General features: G+C 38.5%; 1 protein-coding gene across 4 annotated transcripts in view; it reads left to right on the top strand.

Moving 5' to 3' along the window:
- Nucleotides 1-15,972, top strand: part of fam135b (family with sequence similarity 135 member B) — a 69,660-nt gene extending 53,688 nt beyond the window's left edge. For 3 of the 4 annotated variants that reach the window (XM_026909900.3, XM_053236840.1, XM_026909901.3), the window contains exons 14-20: nucleotides 59-225; nucleotides 2,953-3,044; nucleotides 3,482-3,579; nucleotides 5,379-5,530; nucleotides 6,356-6,466; nucleotides 7,344-7,457; nucleotides 9,010-15,972. In XM_026909900.3, the coding sequence (XP_026765701.3) occupies nucleotides 59-225; nucleotides 2,953-3,044; nucleotides 3,482-3,579; nucleotides 5,379-5,530; nucleotides 6,356-6,466; nucleotides 7,344-7,457; nucleotides 9,010-9,215 (940 nt within the window). In that variant the 3' untranslated portion in view covers nucleotides 9,216-15,972. Of the gene's footprint in view, nucleotides 1-58; nucleotides 226-445; nucleotides 2,918-2,952; nucleotides 3,045-3,481; nucleotides 3,580-5,378; nucleotides 5,531-6,355; nucleotides 6,467-7,343; nucleotides 7,458-9,009 lie in introns of those variants that run through there. The other variant, XM_053236841.1, reaches the window with a different exon arrangement.
- Nucleotides 15,973-18,220: the final 2,248 nt, after the last annotated feature.

The following is an 18,220-nucleotide window of genomic DNA, read 5'->3' as shown; positions in this document are numbered from 1 at the left end:
TGAGCAAATGAGTGACAGTCCAATGAGTGAGTACAATGGATGGTTTTGTTTGTTTTAGTTTTTATAAAGCTAAGGAGGCTTTTCTGGGGAAGTTAGCATTCCGAGCAACTCTTTACAGTGATGTTCCTCTCCTCGCATCTGATCACCCATACTTCCCTCCTGAAGAGGAAGAAGAGGAGTTTGAGGATGGAATCCACCTGGTAGTGTGTGTCCATGGTTTGGATGGTAAGTACCTGCTTGCTATTGGATTAATCCTACAGACTTGGATAACATGTGTCTCTAAAACATTTTCTAGCCAGGTAGTTGTTTCACAAATAGAACAGGGTTAATGTTATTAATCTGAGGTGTTTACAATAGCATTGTGCCTAAGGAATATTGCAATATTGTATTGGGATTGTAAGATGCCCGTAATCAGAATGAACTTCTTTACAATCCTCTCATGCAGAGTGCCCCAAAGAATGGAAACAATAGCACAGTCAAATCTAATGAAGGACTGAAAGTGCATTGTCAAAATCTTTCAAAATTAATAAAGCAAAGGAAAACAATCTTAAAGAGACAAGTGAATTTTTAGACAGCCAGCTACTAGGTTCACAAACCTATCTTGAATTGGAAAGGAAATTAAACTTAAGAGAGAAAAAGTGAGTGGGAGACGGCCAGCTACTTGGTCCACCAACCAATCTCATCTCAGAATTTATTTTCATAAACTAGAGAGAAGTTCTTTTGCTTTTCTTTTCCCCCCTTAAAGACCTCTGCAACCACAGCACCAGGAAATATACCATTTACTGGCCTTATCTAATCACCCTCAAGCTTAAATAGGGTAGTCCCAGGTGCAGCCAGTTGCAGTAATAACCACATTGCAAGATGAGTGATGTAGTTCTCATGAGATTATGCTATTAATGGAAGGAGGTCCACACCTGATTCTGCCAGGGCAGGCAGGTTTACATGGCTGAACAATACAATACTCCCCCTATGGGCAGCTCCCAACATCCCCAGGCCTGACCTGCGATCCTGATGGAAGGTTCTTATGAGTTCAGGGACTAGGATGAGCCAAGCTGGGAGCCATGAATGCTCTTTGGGTCTATAACCTTCCCAGTCACTAGGAATACCATGAACCCTCACCACATGCTCCAGCAGGAGTTCAGTGGTCTCCCTGGCTGAAGGAATTTTCTGCAAAATAATATCATAGTGTTGGTTCGAGATATAGGCAACCCTGTGATAAAGTCGAGGGAGATGTGGGACCAAGGAGATAGGATAGCAAAATGGCACCAAATGGCACCAAATGGAGCTGGAGAATGTGCCTGACATGAGTTACCTGATCTTCCAGCATTTTGCTGTAGATAAAAATATTGTCCAGATAGATGAACATGTGATTACTAAGTGTTTGTCTCATGACCTAGTTTATCAAGTGTTGGAAGATGGCTGATTCGTTCAACAGCCCAAAGGGCATCACCAAGTACTCATAGTGGACCGAAGGAGTGATGAACGATGTCTTCCATTCATCACCCTGCTGCACTCTGATGAGATTATAGGTGCTGTGTAGGTACAGTGTGGAAAATATGGATGCCTGCTTCAGCAACTCAAAAACTGTGCTCATGAGAAGCAGGAGATAGTGATCTTTTATGGTGATCTAATTGAGGCCCCAGTAATCTATACAAGGACAAAGGTCCCTATCTTTCTTCTCCAAAAAAGAAAAAAAACACACCCCTGCTGGTGAGGGGTGAAAGAAACCCTAGCAGCTACAACTGCAGAATGTACTCCTCCATTGCACTTTGTGCAGGACTTGAAATGGAAAAGAGTCTACCCTGAGGTGGAGAAGCACCCACGAGCAAGTTGATGGCCCTGTTATAGGGCATGTGAGGGGCAGAACCTGGGCCTTGCACTTGCTAAAGACATCCTGGAGGTTATGGTACTCTGAAGGGACCACAGAAAGATCACTTTGGTCCCTTGATGGTGTGGCAACTTTGAAGGTAGCTCTTTACATCATTGTCCCCAAATAGACACTAACCAAGTGAGCCATTCAATGCAGAGGTTATGCTGCTGCAACCAAGAAAACCCTAGGAGCAGCTGCAGTTCTGGAGCCTGTGTAAGCAAGAGAAATATTTGCTCTGTGTGTTGCAGAATACTCTTAAAACAAGCTAGTTCCTGTTCTCACTTAAGCTATAGTTGCTGTCCTCACAACTGTGTAACTCTGAAAAAATTAGACAGCTATCTAACAAACACACACAAAAGCAGTTTGTCCCCTCCAGAGCATTTACTTCTGTGACTGCTCTTTTTGTAAAACTGAAAAATAATAAACAAGAAATGAAATTACAATGTGTACATTAATTTGTCTTGATACACATATAAATATAAGCCTGCTAACATGTTGCCTGCACATGCGTATTCACATAACAGAAAAAATTCACATCGATCTCATGCATCGATTTCAAAATACACTTTCAAGAACAAATATTATTTTACCACATAGTACTCTTACAAATTGCTTATAAATAATCAAATAAACTTACAGGCATATCTTTCACCAGGGCAACAGAGCTGAAATATAGCCGCTGCTGCAAGGTGACTGTTACACACTGAACTGAGACTGTGCCTATGCTGCAGAATAACGAAACAGCTGAATACCTGAAAATGTCCACTAGGTGGCGGCAGTATAATGTGAATCGATAATTGTCAGAACAGCTGCTACAGTTTTTTCCCTCAGAAGCCTCTCTTTTTTTCTCTCTCAATTCCCACAGTGCATTAATATAAACCTGTGATTTGCAGCTGCACTGCTGTCAGAGCTGCTGTTATAGAAAATTATTCAACGCTTTCTGACCAGAACCTAGAATTCAGCAGTGCTGTGGTACAAAGCAGACTATTCCACTATCACTTCCACTTTCATTAGTGATAGCTAAGGTAGTATTTTAAGGTAAGATAATATTTTAATTAAGACTTTTTTGTAAATAATTGTAGGTAACAGTGCAGACCTGCGTTTAGTGAAGACCTTCATAGAACTTGGTCTGCCAGGCTCAAGGCTCGACTTCCTCATGTCTGAACGCAACCAGGTAACCAATAACCCACACTCCTAACAAATCACAAATTAGATTATAAAACTTATTAGTGCTTACAATAATTACTATGATTAGATGATTAGAATTCAGACAAGTTCAGGTTTATGGTCCAGAGCATTGATTACCTACACTTAACTTTGTCCTAATCAAGGCATCGTAACAAAACAAGGTAAAATTTCTGACCTCTCTATTTGAAGTAGTACACTGTTTATCCAGCAGCTAAACACTCTTCGTTCAATTACCAAGATGTCTGTCAAGTTATAGCCGAGCATTTTTTTTTTCAAAACTGGTTCATATGCAACTACAATAAATATAATTATATGGAAACAGAGTCATTAAGGAACATTCCGTGATCTCTAATGAGCTGAAGTGACACTAATGCTCTCTTTCTTCAATATATACTCACACACACTGGCTGTTTCTCTCCCCAGACTGACACGTTTGCAGATTTTGACACTATGACGGATCGGCTGCTGGACGAGATCATTCAGCATATTCAGCTCTACAACCTCACCGTGGGAAGAATCAGGTGTTAACACACACACACACACACACACATCCTCACACACCTGCACCAAACACACACCTGCAACAAATTTATACCTGCAATAAACACACACCTGTAACAGACATGTACCAAAAAAAACACCTGCAACAAACACACCTGTACTAAATACACACCTGCTGTGAATACACACCTGCACTAAATACACACATGCAGTGAATACACACCTGCAACAGACATATACACCAAAAATACACCTGCAACTTGTACCAGAACAGACACCTGTACCAGATACACGCCCACATTATTCACACCTGTAGCAAACACACACCAGAAAAGGTACACACAACAAACACACTATAACACACTATAACACAAGGTCAGGCAGAGTATCCGTATCACAGGTTATAATGCATTAGAGCATTAGACTCTACAGTGTTCTTATGAACAGATATTATAATGCCTTATGTATTCTGTGTGGCATTGAGCACAGGTAGCACACAGACACACTGACAGAAAAGATGTAAATTAAGCCCTTGAAGCGGCTGTGTTAAGTAAGAGTTGTGGGGAAGAGGGGGTGGTGGTAAGTGTGGAAGGAGGTGAGGCTGTGTAGGGTCGGTGTAGTCAGTGGCTCTGGGCGAGAAGTCGGCTTTGTGGCAGCTCCTTAGCGGCGGAAAGCCCTGAGAGATCCGGACATCCGTGGCTCAGCAGTGTGGTAGTAGAGTTAGATCCTCTAGGCTTGATTCTAAATAGCAGAGAAGAAGAAACCACAGCATTAGTGTGTGTGTAGTGTCTCCTCACCACACTGTGAGCACCGTCATCCTCTTTCATCCGTGTCTCCTTATTGCGCTCCCCGCCTTTGCCATGTGCTCCTGGTCGCTGTCCATCATCACACCTCTCATTACCAAGTCATATGGTCATGCTTTATAAAGCGTCACGCATGTAGCAATAACTATAAATGATTTATTCTGCCTTCTGCACTATGCTAGGCACCATAACGTATTATGGATACTATATAACACATTATCAATTTATTTATACTATTATTTATAATCTAACACTCAGTGTAATCATTAGTACAGTTATTACTGCAGTGACCAGGAACATGTACGATTTGTAAATGCTTGTTTGCTAATTATATGGCAAGACGTTAACTTATGACAGAAGAAATGGCTTTACGCCTTATAATAAGCTATAATCCTTATAATAAAGTAGAAAGAAACCCTGAACACTATAACAAAAATAAAAATACAGTTCTTTAACTTGACATATTCAAAGACAAAACAATAATAAAGTAAAGAGAAAGCTCTCTGTGGTCATGTGGCCAAGTTTCTAAATCACTTCTGCACTAGAAATTAAATTAAATGTGTTCGTGCTGATTTCATTCCATACATTGATATATAGTCTTTTTAATATTTTCTATAATTTATTTTTATTTATTTGGTACTTTTAACAGTAGACATTGTCACAAAGTAGCGTTACAGAAATCAGGGTTATTATTATTATTATTATTATTATTATGATGATAATTTCAGGTTACTGATCCTGTGTATGTGTTGTTATGGTGTGAGCACCAGGTGGCAGTATTGCACAGAAAAATAAAATCATGTAGGAAATCCTGAATGGATTTATTATGTATCACTTAATTTTTTTCCTAGTTTGGTTTTGCTTTCTGTCTTTCATGTTGAGCTTTTTAAATTCTCTCTCAAAAAGCATGATTTATACCGTGAAGCGAGGGGCTCTAGAGCTTCTTATCTTTGAGTGTTAAATGAATTATTAACATGTGTGTGTGTGTGTGTGTGTATGTGTGTGTGTGTGTGCAGTTTCATCGGTCACTCTCTGGGTAATGTCATCATTCGCTCAGTGCTGACGAGGCCTCGATTCCGCTGCTACCTCAGCAAACTGCACACCTTCCTGTCTCTGTCCGGTCCTCACCTCGGCACACTGTTCAACAACAGCACGCTGGTTAGCACAGGTACACACACACACACACACACACACACACACACACGGCTCCCAGCTGTAATTCTGACTTACAGCTGGACCGTCATATTCAGATAATACACCAGATATACAGCCAGAATCAATTTTCACACAATTACACCAAAGAAAATTATGGATTTATAATAATAGTTACAATATGTTACTCATTATTATCATTATATCACAGTGAAGCTGATTGGTCAGAAGGTGTTGATTAATTTTCTATAACTGCAAATCACAGGTTCATATTAATGCACTCGTTCTAATACCTTAAAATGAGCTCCACGTAAAATGATTATAAAAATCGTTGATGTGTGATGTTTATCTAACTTTTATGGAAGGAGTCTCCAGTGTCAGTGCTTTGTAACAGTCAGAGGTAAAGCTGTCACTTTCTAAGTTTTCTGACATCTTCAGGACAGAGGAGTTTGTAGTTTCTCGGTAACATGACAAGCTGTGTTTTTTGTCTTGTTAACTTCAAATGAGAGAAGAAAGAGAATGAGAATGATGATAGAGAATGCCTGGTAACTGCTATAATGTAAGTGAGAACAGGAACTAACTTTCAGGGACGTTCCACAACATTAAATGTAACTATAACTGGATAAAAAAGTATGAAGTGTCATTCTTATTAAATTAAAAAAAAACAGTTTTTGCTGTGGTACAAGAGCAACCTACCAACAAGTGCAGTTATTTATTTATTAAATAATTCGTCTGGTTTGTTTCTTTATCTCGATTATCTGCGTATGAGTGTATGATACGCTGTGTACGTTTTGCTTCCTCTCGACTGAATGACATGAAAATGAACAACTTTACTTCTCAGGTTTGTGGCTGATGCAGAAGCTGAAGAAGTCTGGATCCCTGCTTCAGCTCACCTTCAGAGACCATCCAGACCCCCGGCAGACCTTCCTGTACACACTCAGCCAGAAACCTGGTACGCACACACACACACACACTATTCTATTTTATTTTTCAATTTTATTCATTATATTCTGCTTTTATTATATCCTGTTTTATCATGTATCACTGTTGCACTGTGGGACGAGGCACTAAGGAAAAACATTTCACTACATTAATACATCACATGTATGTAATATATGTGTGACAAATTAAGAACCTTGAACCTTGAACCTTGAACACACACATAAATGTAGTACACAAATTGGGATCTGCAGTGGTCTTCCAAAGATAGGTCCTGATGATTAAACAACAACGACGACAACAAAATTTCAGCTTAAAAACATGAGTTTGTTACACTTATTTTAAACCGTCATTTCTTCTTTCTTTTCTGGACACACTTATTTATCTGATTTGACATCCGTTCATCTACATGCAAATTTGGGTCGACTAAAGACGACACTGAGAAAATCTCTCCTGTCATATCTGCTCTCCAACAGTTCATGACATCATGATACTGATCAATGAAAAGCTATTAATCAAATAACTAGCTATTTTATTCCCCTGCTACCTGCTGACACACACACACAAAACACACACACACACACACAAACACACACAGTTTTTGCACGTTCCGTGCTGAAACTTTGGTGATTATTTTTAAAGCAGGCCTGAAACTCCAGAGTGTTCGACTTGGTGCAGTTCGCTAGTCAATACACACAGCTTTGAAGTTACAAAGTAAAATAATAATAATAATAATAATAATAATAATAATAATAATAATAATTTGTAAGGAGAAAATGGTAGATAAAAGTTAGGTAACAGTAGACTTGGTCATTTTTGAGTGAAATCATTCTGAGTGTGATTCAAATCCTGAGGGCGTGTGTGTGTGTGTGTGTGTGTGTTTGTTTCAGGGCTGCAGTTCTTTAAGAATGTGGTGTTGGTAGCATCCCCTCAGGATCGGTACGTCCCCTTTCACTCAGCTCGCATAGAGATGTGCAGAAGTGCTCTGAAGGACAGGACCACAGGTGAGTGTGTGTCACATCACACATCATGAGAATGTTTATCACACGCTACGAGTGTGTTTATCACATTTCACAAGTGTCTTTATCATATCACATGCCAGGAGTGTGTTTTTCATATCACACCCCACGGGTGTGTTTATCACATCGCATGCCAGGAGTGTGTTTATCACACTCCAAAAATGTGTTTGTTACATGCCATGTCACATTGCTTCCATGATGTGAGGATGAGTGTACATTCAGGTTCACATGGTGATGAGAGAGAAAGAAACAGAAACAGAGAAAGAAAGCGAGAGATAGAAAAGAGATAGAGACAGAGAGAGACTGAGACAGAGTATGAGTCTGAGAGTGTGAAATAGAGAGACAGAAAGAGAAAAGGAGAGTGAGACAGAGAAGAGAGAAAGTGAATCAATGAGAAAGAGAGTGAGACAGAGAAGAGAGAAAGTGAATCAATGAGAAAGAGAGTGAGACAGTGTGGTTGCCCAAAATATAAAAAAATGCTTCCTCCTTAAGTTATTGTAATTATAACTGAATCAAATTCCCTAATTCTAAATTGAATCTAACTCTGTAATTCTAAACTGATCCTAATTGCAGAATTTTAATTTGATCCTAATTATGTAATTCTAAATTGATTTTAATTGTGCAGTTCTAAATTGGTTCTAATTATATCATTCTAATTCGATCATAATTTGAGCCACAATGTAAGCAGACATGATTAAGGACCAAAATAGCTTAAATGCAACTGCCACTGAGGCACTTTGGGCTAAACAGTGGCATAACTGTACGTTCTGATCAATTCACGCCTGACATGTCGTCTCATTATGGGTCTGCAGTCCGGATTCAGATGATTACATCATCGTTATTTAACAGCAGAACATGGGCCTGAGGAAAATATTGAGTGTAAGTCGGTAAAATGTTGAACAGAAGCAGACTTTCCACATGCACTGCCATCATAGTGACAAATACAAAGGCACATGTGAGACAGAAAACACATTTACTGGAAGTTCTGTCAGACAGTGGATTCCTTCTACCACTAAAATATCAACAGCTGATTGCACTGCATTATGGAAATGAGAAGCGCTGATTAGATTGGATATTTCCAAAGCATTTCTAAACACACTCCTTTATAGCATATTTATTCTAATTCTATTGAACCGCTCTTCACTGACTCTCACCAAAATACTGTTTATTAAGCACAATATTATGCCTTATTTTCAAACTAGCTTTCTGATTGCATTATCTCTGAGACAGTTACAGGTAATGACAGCTGGAATTTCTCTTTTATTATCCGATCTCACGCTCTGATTTTTTTTTTCACTCGGATTCGAAAGGCAGGCAGGAATATAGTCACAGTGTCTCAGTATGACAGCTGAGGAGCTGCTTTCAATCACCTCAACTGAGAAATGTAACTTAAATTAGAAAATACGTTCTGTTGTGTGTGTGTGTGTGTGTGTGTGTGTGTGTTAGATACTTAGGGAATGCTTTGTTTTTCCAGCATTGACATCAATGTAAATCGTTTTCTTTTAATAGTTGTATTTATATGTGTGTCCTCCATCAGGTCCCGTGTACACGGAGATGATAAACAACCTCCTACGTCCGCTGATGGACGCTCCGCAGTGTCGCGTGATCCGTCACAACGTGTTCCATGCCTTACCCAACACGGCTAACACGCTAATCGGCCGAGCTGCTCACATCGCTGTGCTCGACTCCGAGCTCTTTCTTGAGAAGTTTCTGCTCGTCGCCGGCCTTGAGTACTTCAAGTAGCCAATTAGACCGCAGGTTTCAGGGCTATGCTACATTGACTGGCCAGTCAGGAAGTTCCCAGAGCCCTTTGCTATGTCAACCAGCCAATCAGAAAGGTCCATGGCTGCAGCAGTTTCACAGACTTTTATAACAAGGAGAAACATCCATCAGGTTACATCAAGGCTCGTCTTCTTTAAATAGCCAATCAGATTGCACCTTGATCTGGGCCAAATCAAGCCACATTAGATTAAGTTTAACATTTACTTCCCAATGGCCACTTTAATAAAGAATAGATCAAACACAGTAAGTGACAAATGACCAATCAGATTTGGCTGGAAGCAGGGGTTATGCTAATTGCATAAATCATAATGGCTAATCAGAACAGAGCCCTTGACCACATCCATTGACCAATCAGAATATCCCCAGGTTATGGGACGTCGTAAATCGCACCACAGAAGCCATCTACCATCAGATGGTCACTCAGATTGAACCCAACAGGTGGCAGCCAACCAATCAGAGAGAAAATATGCATTTCCTAATTGGCCGACCAATTACGTCATATCTCATATCTCATTGGCCAATAAATATGTTAGCTTTACCACAACGGGTAGCATCCAACCAATCAGAGTTGACTGTTTGAGCTAATCTGATAAACAGGTTTCATCAGAGCTCATCTGCTTTAAATGGCCAATTAGATTGTAGCTTAGAGCCCTTTCTAAAATAGCCAATCATACAAGACCTTACATTTGTCAGATGATTGATCAGACTGTACCGTAGAGATAAAGAGCCAATAATATTTAGACTATTTAAAATGACTTAAAAGCAGCCAGTAAGGATGAGTAGGGTGGAAAGATTCACATGTTATACATATATAAACAATGTATGCATATATGTATATATGAATGTACAGTAATTATAGAGTGAGAAGTATATAGAGATATAAAGATAATATATTGGCATCCCGAGTGAGTTTCAAAGGGACGTTGTGATAAAATACTAAACAGTGTCATTTATGTTCCATTTGAATGTACGTGCTACTGACCGACATGTCCAAATCATCTAAATGTATTTATCATAAAATAACGGAGGTATTTTCTCATCACTGTCCATAAAAAAAGTAAAAGCCACTTGTCTGTCACTACTTACTGAATGAAGAAGTGTGTAATTTCTGTAAGTAGGACATGTTTCTGAATCAGTTTTTCTTTTAACCAATCAGTGCCGTCTGATGTCATCAGTGTGCCTGAGCCACTGGAGGAAAATTCCCTTCAGAACGCAACATTCGGTTGTTAAGATAGGAAAGCTACTGTGCATCCTGTATTGTGTAGTTTATTTGTTGGAAATATTGAATATTTTCTACATTTCTTTGCTAACATGATCCCAGGAAAAACTTGAACAAGCTAATGCACTGTAGATGGATTTTGCTTTATTCTATTGTTCTATCATACAAATTAAGTCATTTGAAAAGCTATGAAAGTTAACCCCACTTACGACCCCTAACCTTGAAACTTAATTTAATTCATGTCATGCAAATTGTAAAACATTTGCAAATGTGATTTATCAACAGTCAACCTACGAGTTTAAACCCAAACAAACCCAACAAATAGATGCTGCAGTAATTTGTCCTAAAGCCTGGAAATGAGTTAGCATTTTTTGCATTTCCGGTTTTTAGTTAAATGACTGAAATAAGGTCTGTGGTTAACACAAGCTCAAGATAATTTCACGTTTTATTCTATGACATAAAATACCCCACTCGTGATTTTTTTTAAGCTTTTACGTGTCTTGAAAAGGCAGTTGCTAACAAGTGGCTAAATGGGACTACAGAGGTTGTCTGGGACATTAAATGTCATCACACCGAACAGGAAAACTCACACACTACAGCCTCGTTGTGTTTATACTCGTGCTCTTGCAAACTATTCCAATTCATAGTATTTTCCAATTGTAATGTTTATATTATATTACATACATTACACAATGAGATGGATTTTAAAGGTTTACAGTTCCTGCAGACACATTTATCAGAAAATACTTATTCTTTAAACTTTTAAATTATCAAAACTGCAGAAGCCAAATAAAACGTCTTCATACCACAAATTAAAACTATCCAAAAGAGATGCACGTATAAACAAACTTTTCTCCAAATTTTCTCAGAATTTTCTCCAAAATAATGCATTCCCAAAAAAAGCTGGGGGGCAGATTCATCCACAAAATGTTTTTAAATAGAGATTGAAAGAGTTATCAGAAGCTTAGTGGTGGTGACGTTGAAGTTATGCAACCGTGGTGTAGTTCATTTATAGCCTAACTTTAGCTTTTTACTTCTGTATTTAGGCTTCAAAATTCTTCTACAAAATTCTTTTGTGAAGATTATCTTGATGATCAAAACGTACAAGAATCATAAACTTTTGTTGGTCACAGAGTTTATTATCTCAATAATCCAAAAGCCAGTGGAAAAATCCCATTGGCTTTTTGTTGAGGGAAACAGAGTGATGCTAACTTCCAGGTCGGCCTACAAAAATACGTTATCCCTGCAGTGCTCTATACATTTTCTCTCGATTTTTCAGTCAGCTAGGACTAATTAACAGCTAATTAACCAGCTGCAAACTAATCATGCATGTTGTGTAGCGCACCAGGTATTAGCATTGGATGACTAGCATTTAGTTACAGAACCTAGTGCTCCAAATGTTGGCTAATGTTCCTTGTCTAGCTTCCCATTCTGCATGCCATGACACATTTATTTATTGCAACCCAGCGTATTGTCTGTATTTTATAGGCAATAAGTCATTGTCACGTTCATGGCCTAACTAACCAGCTACATACTGTTCAACTAGCAAAACTGCTGCTAATTGAGGTATATTCATATGAAAGTTTTGAAGGTTAAGGTCATGATCATTTTAGCATTTGTGAACTACAGAAAATCTACACAATACACAAGGTACACAGTAGCTTTCCTGATGTGTCTGAAGGGAATATTTCTGAAAGGATTAAGAGGATTAAAAGTTGAGTCGACTCTTTTGTCTCTGAAATGGCTCATTGTCATTTTGTTCTAAACCAGACAAGGTTTGTGATATTTTGACTAGCGAAAACAACATAAGGTCCTCATAAGTCACATGTTTTGGTGCTATATCTAAACGTAATGGCTGCAAACTCATGACACTGATGCACTGTTGGAACAGACAGAGCAACAAAAGTTTAAATTAGCAAAAAGAACATTAAACTGTGCCACTGGCCAAGATAAAGCTAAAGATGAATGAATTTATGCTAAGAACCAGCTCAGATGTTCAAAAGAGGTTTCTAGGGAAGCATTTTGATCACAAATGTACACTAATGACATCAGACGGTGACCTGTAAATCCAGGAACATGTCTCCCCTTCAGGAAACCCCATTAAGCATCAGGGTCCTTATCCATCTTTAAGTGTGCTTATACATTTATTCAGTAGGTTATGTGTTACAAAGAAGCAAATATTTTCATATTATTTTTTTTTTAAATGTGGCATCTCATCATAAAGCAGGTCAAAAGATCAGTGCTACTTGTGCAGTATATCATGTGTACTCAGTAAACGTCCACGTATGTGTCAAGTTCTCAGAAATTAGAGTAAAGTGTTAACAGTATGCCTTAATCTTTAAAAAAAAAGGCTCACATTTATCATTATTTTGTCCAGTGTTATGGTCTCCATTTTGATTTTAATATTGATTTTATATCATTTACGGCTACCATCACACGCGATTAACTTCCCCGTCATATACTGTGTGTATTTATATATTTCATTTGTCATTGTTTTGTCTAGATATCTATCATCAATCAACCACAACACCCTAATGAGTACTAAAGTTCATTTCAAATCACAGATGTTTACATTGAACAATAATGGGTGCCAATCACACAACACTTCTCTCAGCAACTTTAGCAGATTTCTTGCAAATAAAGCCACAAGAGGAGCTCATTTATTACTTTTCATATGAGTTTGCTTTGCTACATTGCTAGACTGAGTTGAAGCATTGATATAGAATTTAAAAAAAGGAAAACTTTCTTTTCTTTAGTATCAACAGTTTTGGCTGTATTCAGAGTCGATGACATAAGTCCAGAGGTTATTCAGTATTTATACTGGGAAAGTTCAGGGTATTCAGAGTCGGGTTACGCACGACCATAAGCCACCTGCACCATTCAGATTATGCAAATTCCCTGTGTGTAGTTCATTCATGCATTGAAATAAATCTAATAGGACTCTCATACATTGCCAATATACTGTATTGCTGCATGAATAGTCCTAGATGGAATTATCACATTAATCACAGCAAAGTTGGTTTAATTGAACACTATGGCTTCCACACTCATTATTCAGCAGCTTATAAAATATACCATGTTCCGACAGTTAATTGTGCGCACGACTTAATGAAACCATAATACAGTATACTAAATGGAGGTCATGAAATCATAATGTGTGCGTGGAATGTAATCGATTATGTCAGACATTTATTCACTATTTGAGCTGTTGAGTTGTGAAAGTTTTTTGTTAATTTGAAGTGCCCTCATGTAACTCAACTCTGCATACGGCCCTTTGTTTTGAGTGCATTTGTTGGCTGTTTGTGATGTACATTTGATGCCCAGGTTAACAATTTCTGTTAGCACAGCTTGAGACCAAGCATTTGTATTAGCATTATCAGATTTCACACCTGATCATGCTAGCTACTGTACCCATCCATGTAGCACTGGATGAGTAGTCTATCTATAACACTGGCTAATGCTAGTCTAGCACTTTTGTCTGGGTGTTAAGTTATGGTAATTTAAGTTTTCATTTCTATTTATACTCATCCTAATTGAGTCACTGGTATCATGCTACTTGCCTCCAATTGCTAACTCGGACTAATCACAAACTGCTAACAAAGCAAATCTCATGGTGCTTTGATGCTATCTTGACTTGATGTTTCTTTCTTGATGGTCTATATCAAGTGTGTTGCCCAAACTGATCATGCTTATACCATTGCCTGTGGCACAGCAGGTATTAGCATTGGAAGTCTAGCCTCTAGATACAAAACATTGTGCTCCAAATGTTGGCTAGCATTCCAATCTACATTCCATACCACATTCCATATCTGTATTTTCCAGACAATACGTCTTCACTGGCTAATGTCTTGTTGTAGGCTAGTCATTTGTTACACTGAGTTTTCATTTATATTTCTACTCATACTAATTCTGCCTCTGGAATATTATGGATGGCAATGGTACTACTTGCCCCAAATTACAACCAGCTAACAAAATTATTCACGGTGATTTGATGCTATCTTGACTTGATGCTTCATTCTTTAATGGTCTATATTAAGTGTGTGTGGGAAAACGCATTGTTGTAAACATGGTCGTATTACGCGTTTAAGGATATGTGCTTCATAATGCTGAGATTTGTTGCCTCTCGTCAGGTTTTCTCCCTTAAATGATAAAATTTAGGAGAATTAGCAATGACTAAAGGCAGTTTTCAGTATCTAACTGTACATACTAAACTACTCACACTTGCTACGATTCCCTGTAGGATTAACATTCGATGAATAGCATCTAGAAACAGAACCTAGTGATCCAGATGTTGGCTAATGCTACATGAGACCCAGTGTTTTGTATAGCATCCATGTTTTTTCCAGACATTACTTTATCTCTGTGTTCATGCCCATGCCTCGTCCGTGTGTTTATTTACTTATTTATTTTATATCAGAACATATATAACTCACATAGGCTTTGTTTATGTTTCACTTCCCCTGACTGAATGATATGACATTCGCTGTCATTTTATTTAGCTACTTTTCATCCCATCCCCACGCTTCTCTCTTCTCCCGTCCTCTACACGTCGTCCTTGTCCACGGTGTCATTCTGTCCTGACGCGTCCTGCTGAGCCTCTTTGTGTTTGTGTTTGTATGAGCTGACACTAATTGTTTGGTAAACACACCGCCAGTGTGATTGACGATAATTGAATTCCTCTTTAGAATATTCGAGGCTGACAGAGGTCACATGGGAGGTCACATGACTTTGCTGAGAGAGGAGATAGTGCTGTGTTTGACCTAAACTCGTAAAAATGAATTTCCATGTAATGTCATATCAACATGGCCACTCATCAGCCATCTTGGTATGACATCACATGTCCATATTTTTTCCATATTTTTCATGAAAGTGGTGTATAAGAGAAAACAATAAGAGTTATGTTTTAATTCCCAGAATACATTACGGTACTTAGTACCTCAGTGTGTGTGTGTGTGTGTGTGTGTGTGACTGTCTGTCTGTCTGTTTTTCTGTCTGTCTGTGAGAGACTGAGAGAAATTAAGACAGCTGAAAGAAAGACAGAAAGAGAGAGAGAGAGAGAGACAGAGAGAGAGTGAAAGATGTTGAGAGAAATACAAAAGGACAAGCAGAGAGAGAAACATAAGACAAACATATACATCATAATGTGATCATTATACATGTGTGTGTGTGTGTGTGTGTGTTTGTGTGTCTTTGTGTGTTTGTATCCTCCACAGGCAGCTATGTTTCATGATACCATGGCACTGTTGTTAATCTTTTAGCAGACATCTTATGTGTGTGTGTGTGTGTGTGTGTGTTCATACTCACTGTGAGAATGGGTTTCTCTGATCTACTGAGCTGTGATCATTTACATCATCCATGTGTGCCAATCACAGTGCAGTATTTTCCCAGTAGCTTTTACCCAAATGTATAAATATAAATACTACATATATGTATATTCAGTATATGTATTACATTATATACAATTGAACAATATGAAATAAATCGTATTCTTATTTTAAACTCTGGCTTCCTGACATTTCTATTAGCAACTTCCTGTTCTTCTGATGAAAATATCTGTATTGCTGCTGGCTCCTTTAACATCTCTGTACTTTTTTTTTTTTTTTTGATAAAATCATCCAGCAGATGTGTGTGTAAACATCAGCATTACATTCCAGATGGCTCGAGTAAATTCTTAAAATTCTGCCTTGGTAAATAGGTAAGGAATAAACCACTCAGTCTTATAAGAAATTAATCAATGACACGGCGGTGTGATGTTGAAGTTGATTATTTTCCAATACCTGCACATCTCAAAGTGTTTTATTCCTCTTATACCCCAGTCATTTACAGTTACAGTTACAATTTTTATTTATTAAAGAACACATTGTGCTTTATATCTATTTACATTTAATACTATGGCTTGTCATACAGCTATAAATGGTACGTTATAGCAGCTATAAACAGTCGTTCCCTCACCAGCCTCTGTCTTTTCTCTCTCTCTTGACGTTAGTAAGACAAAAAAACACAGATTGTCGTGCTACTAAGAAACCGTAAAGCGTAAACTCCTCTGTTCTGAAAAGATACGGCTTTACCTCTGACTGCTAAAAAGCGCCGACACTGGAGACTCCTTTCATAAATGCTAAATAAACATCTCCTCACATACTCTAAGACTTCACCATTTTTAATCCATTTGAATGAGCTGTTACTATAGAAACGATAACATGTTCTAATTAGCGCATTAATATAAACCTGGGATTTGCAGCTGCACTACAGTCAGAGCTGCTGTTATAGAAAACTAATCAACACCTTCTGACCAATCACAATCCAGAATTCAACAGGGCTGTGATATAATGCACTAAAACTATAAGACCATAGGTTTTAAAATAACCTAATTACCCAAGTTTTTGATGAAAGGCTTTGTTTAATATTCTTGCACTGGCCTTGTAGAATCTTGTATATGCTGAAACTGTCGGCTGCAAGTCGTTTCCCAGAATTCACCACTATAAGGTAAGACAACATGGCTGAAACTAGATCACATGACACATTCACCAGCTCTACAGCTCTAATTGATCTCACCTGCTGCTCATTACACACACTCCATAAATAACTCTGATTGTGGTTCAGGTTTTGACCCTGTTTATGCTGTTACTTTGCTCTCTTGGTTTTGTCTGGTTTTGTCTGGTTTTGCCTGTTTGCTGATCGCCTGACCCTTGCATGTTTTTTACACTGATTTTAGATTGTTCACCTTTTTTATTTTAAGAAACATCTACCTAGGCCTGCATCCACCTACCTGACAGAATGATGTCCAGGAGTGTGCCATGATGGTAGTTAGATCATAATTGGCATAAGACAATTATGCGAAGGCTGAGGAAAGCACATCTCCCACCCTCCATCCTCACCATGTTCTACAGAGGGACTATCGAGAACATCCTGAGCAGCTGCATCACTGCCTGGTTTGGGAATTGCACTGTCTCAGATCGCAAGACCCTACAGCAGATAGTGAGGACAGCTGAGAAGATCATCGGGGTCTCTCTTCCCTCCATCACAGACATTTACACCTCGCGCTGCATCCGCAAAGCCACCAGCATTGTGGACGACCCCACACACCCCTCTCACACACTCTTTACCCTCCTGCCGTCTGGTAAACAGTTTCCCAAAGCATTCGGGCCTCACGACCAGACTGTGCAATAGTTTCTTCCCCCATGCCATCAGACTCCTCAATACTCAGTAACTGGACTGAAGGAACACACACACATACATATATATACACACACAACTGAGCATTCTCCATGCACATGTTTTGCACGTTTTGCACATGTTTTATGCTGCTGCTGCTACTATTATGTTTACATAATACAATACCATATGTTTACATTACTTCAGCTATTTATACCAAACTCTGTATTATTTGCACTATTGTCACTTGGCCACTTTCAAACAGAACTGCGTACTGGTCGGCGTTGTAGTTATTGTACTGTCTTGTACTGTCTTGTGCGTCCGCAAGTTTGCACTTGTGCACTTTATGTTTAATTTATGTAGTCCCCGTAGCTCTGTGTTGTCTTATGTAGCACCTTGGTCCTGGAGAAACGTTGTTTCGTTTCACTATGTACTTGTATATGGCTGAAATGACAATAAACTCCACTTGACTTGACTTGACTTGAAGACAGTGTCCCTAATATGAGATCAAATAAAAGAAATCATACAGCCACAGAAAATGTCAGTTAGCCAATATTAAACTGATAGCTGATGGCAGTGTTTCCCAAACTCAGAA

The sequence above is a fragment of the Pangasianodon hypophthalmus genome, chromosome 9 (genome assembly GCF_027358585.1).
Source record: "Pangasianodon hypophthalmus isolate fPanHyp1 chromosome 9, fPanHyp1.pri, whole genome shotgun sequence".
NCBI classification, from domain to species: domain Eukaryota; kingdom Metazoa; phylum Chordata; class Actinopteri; order Siluriformes; family Pangasiidae; genus Pangasianodon; species Pangasianodon hypophthalmus.
Note: the sequence above shows the minus strand (reverse complement) of the source record. Positions and strands in the feature narration are given on the sequence as shown.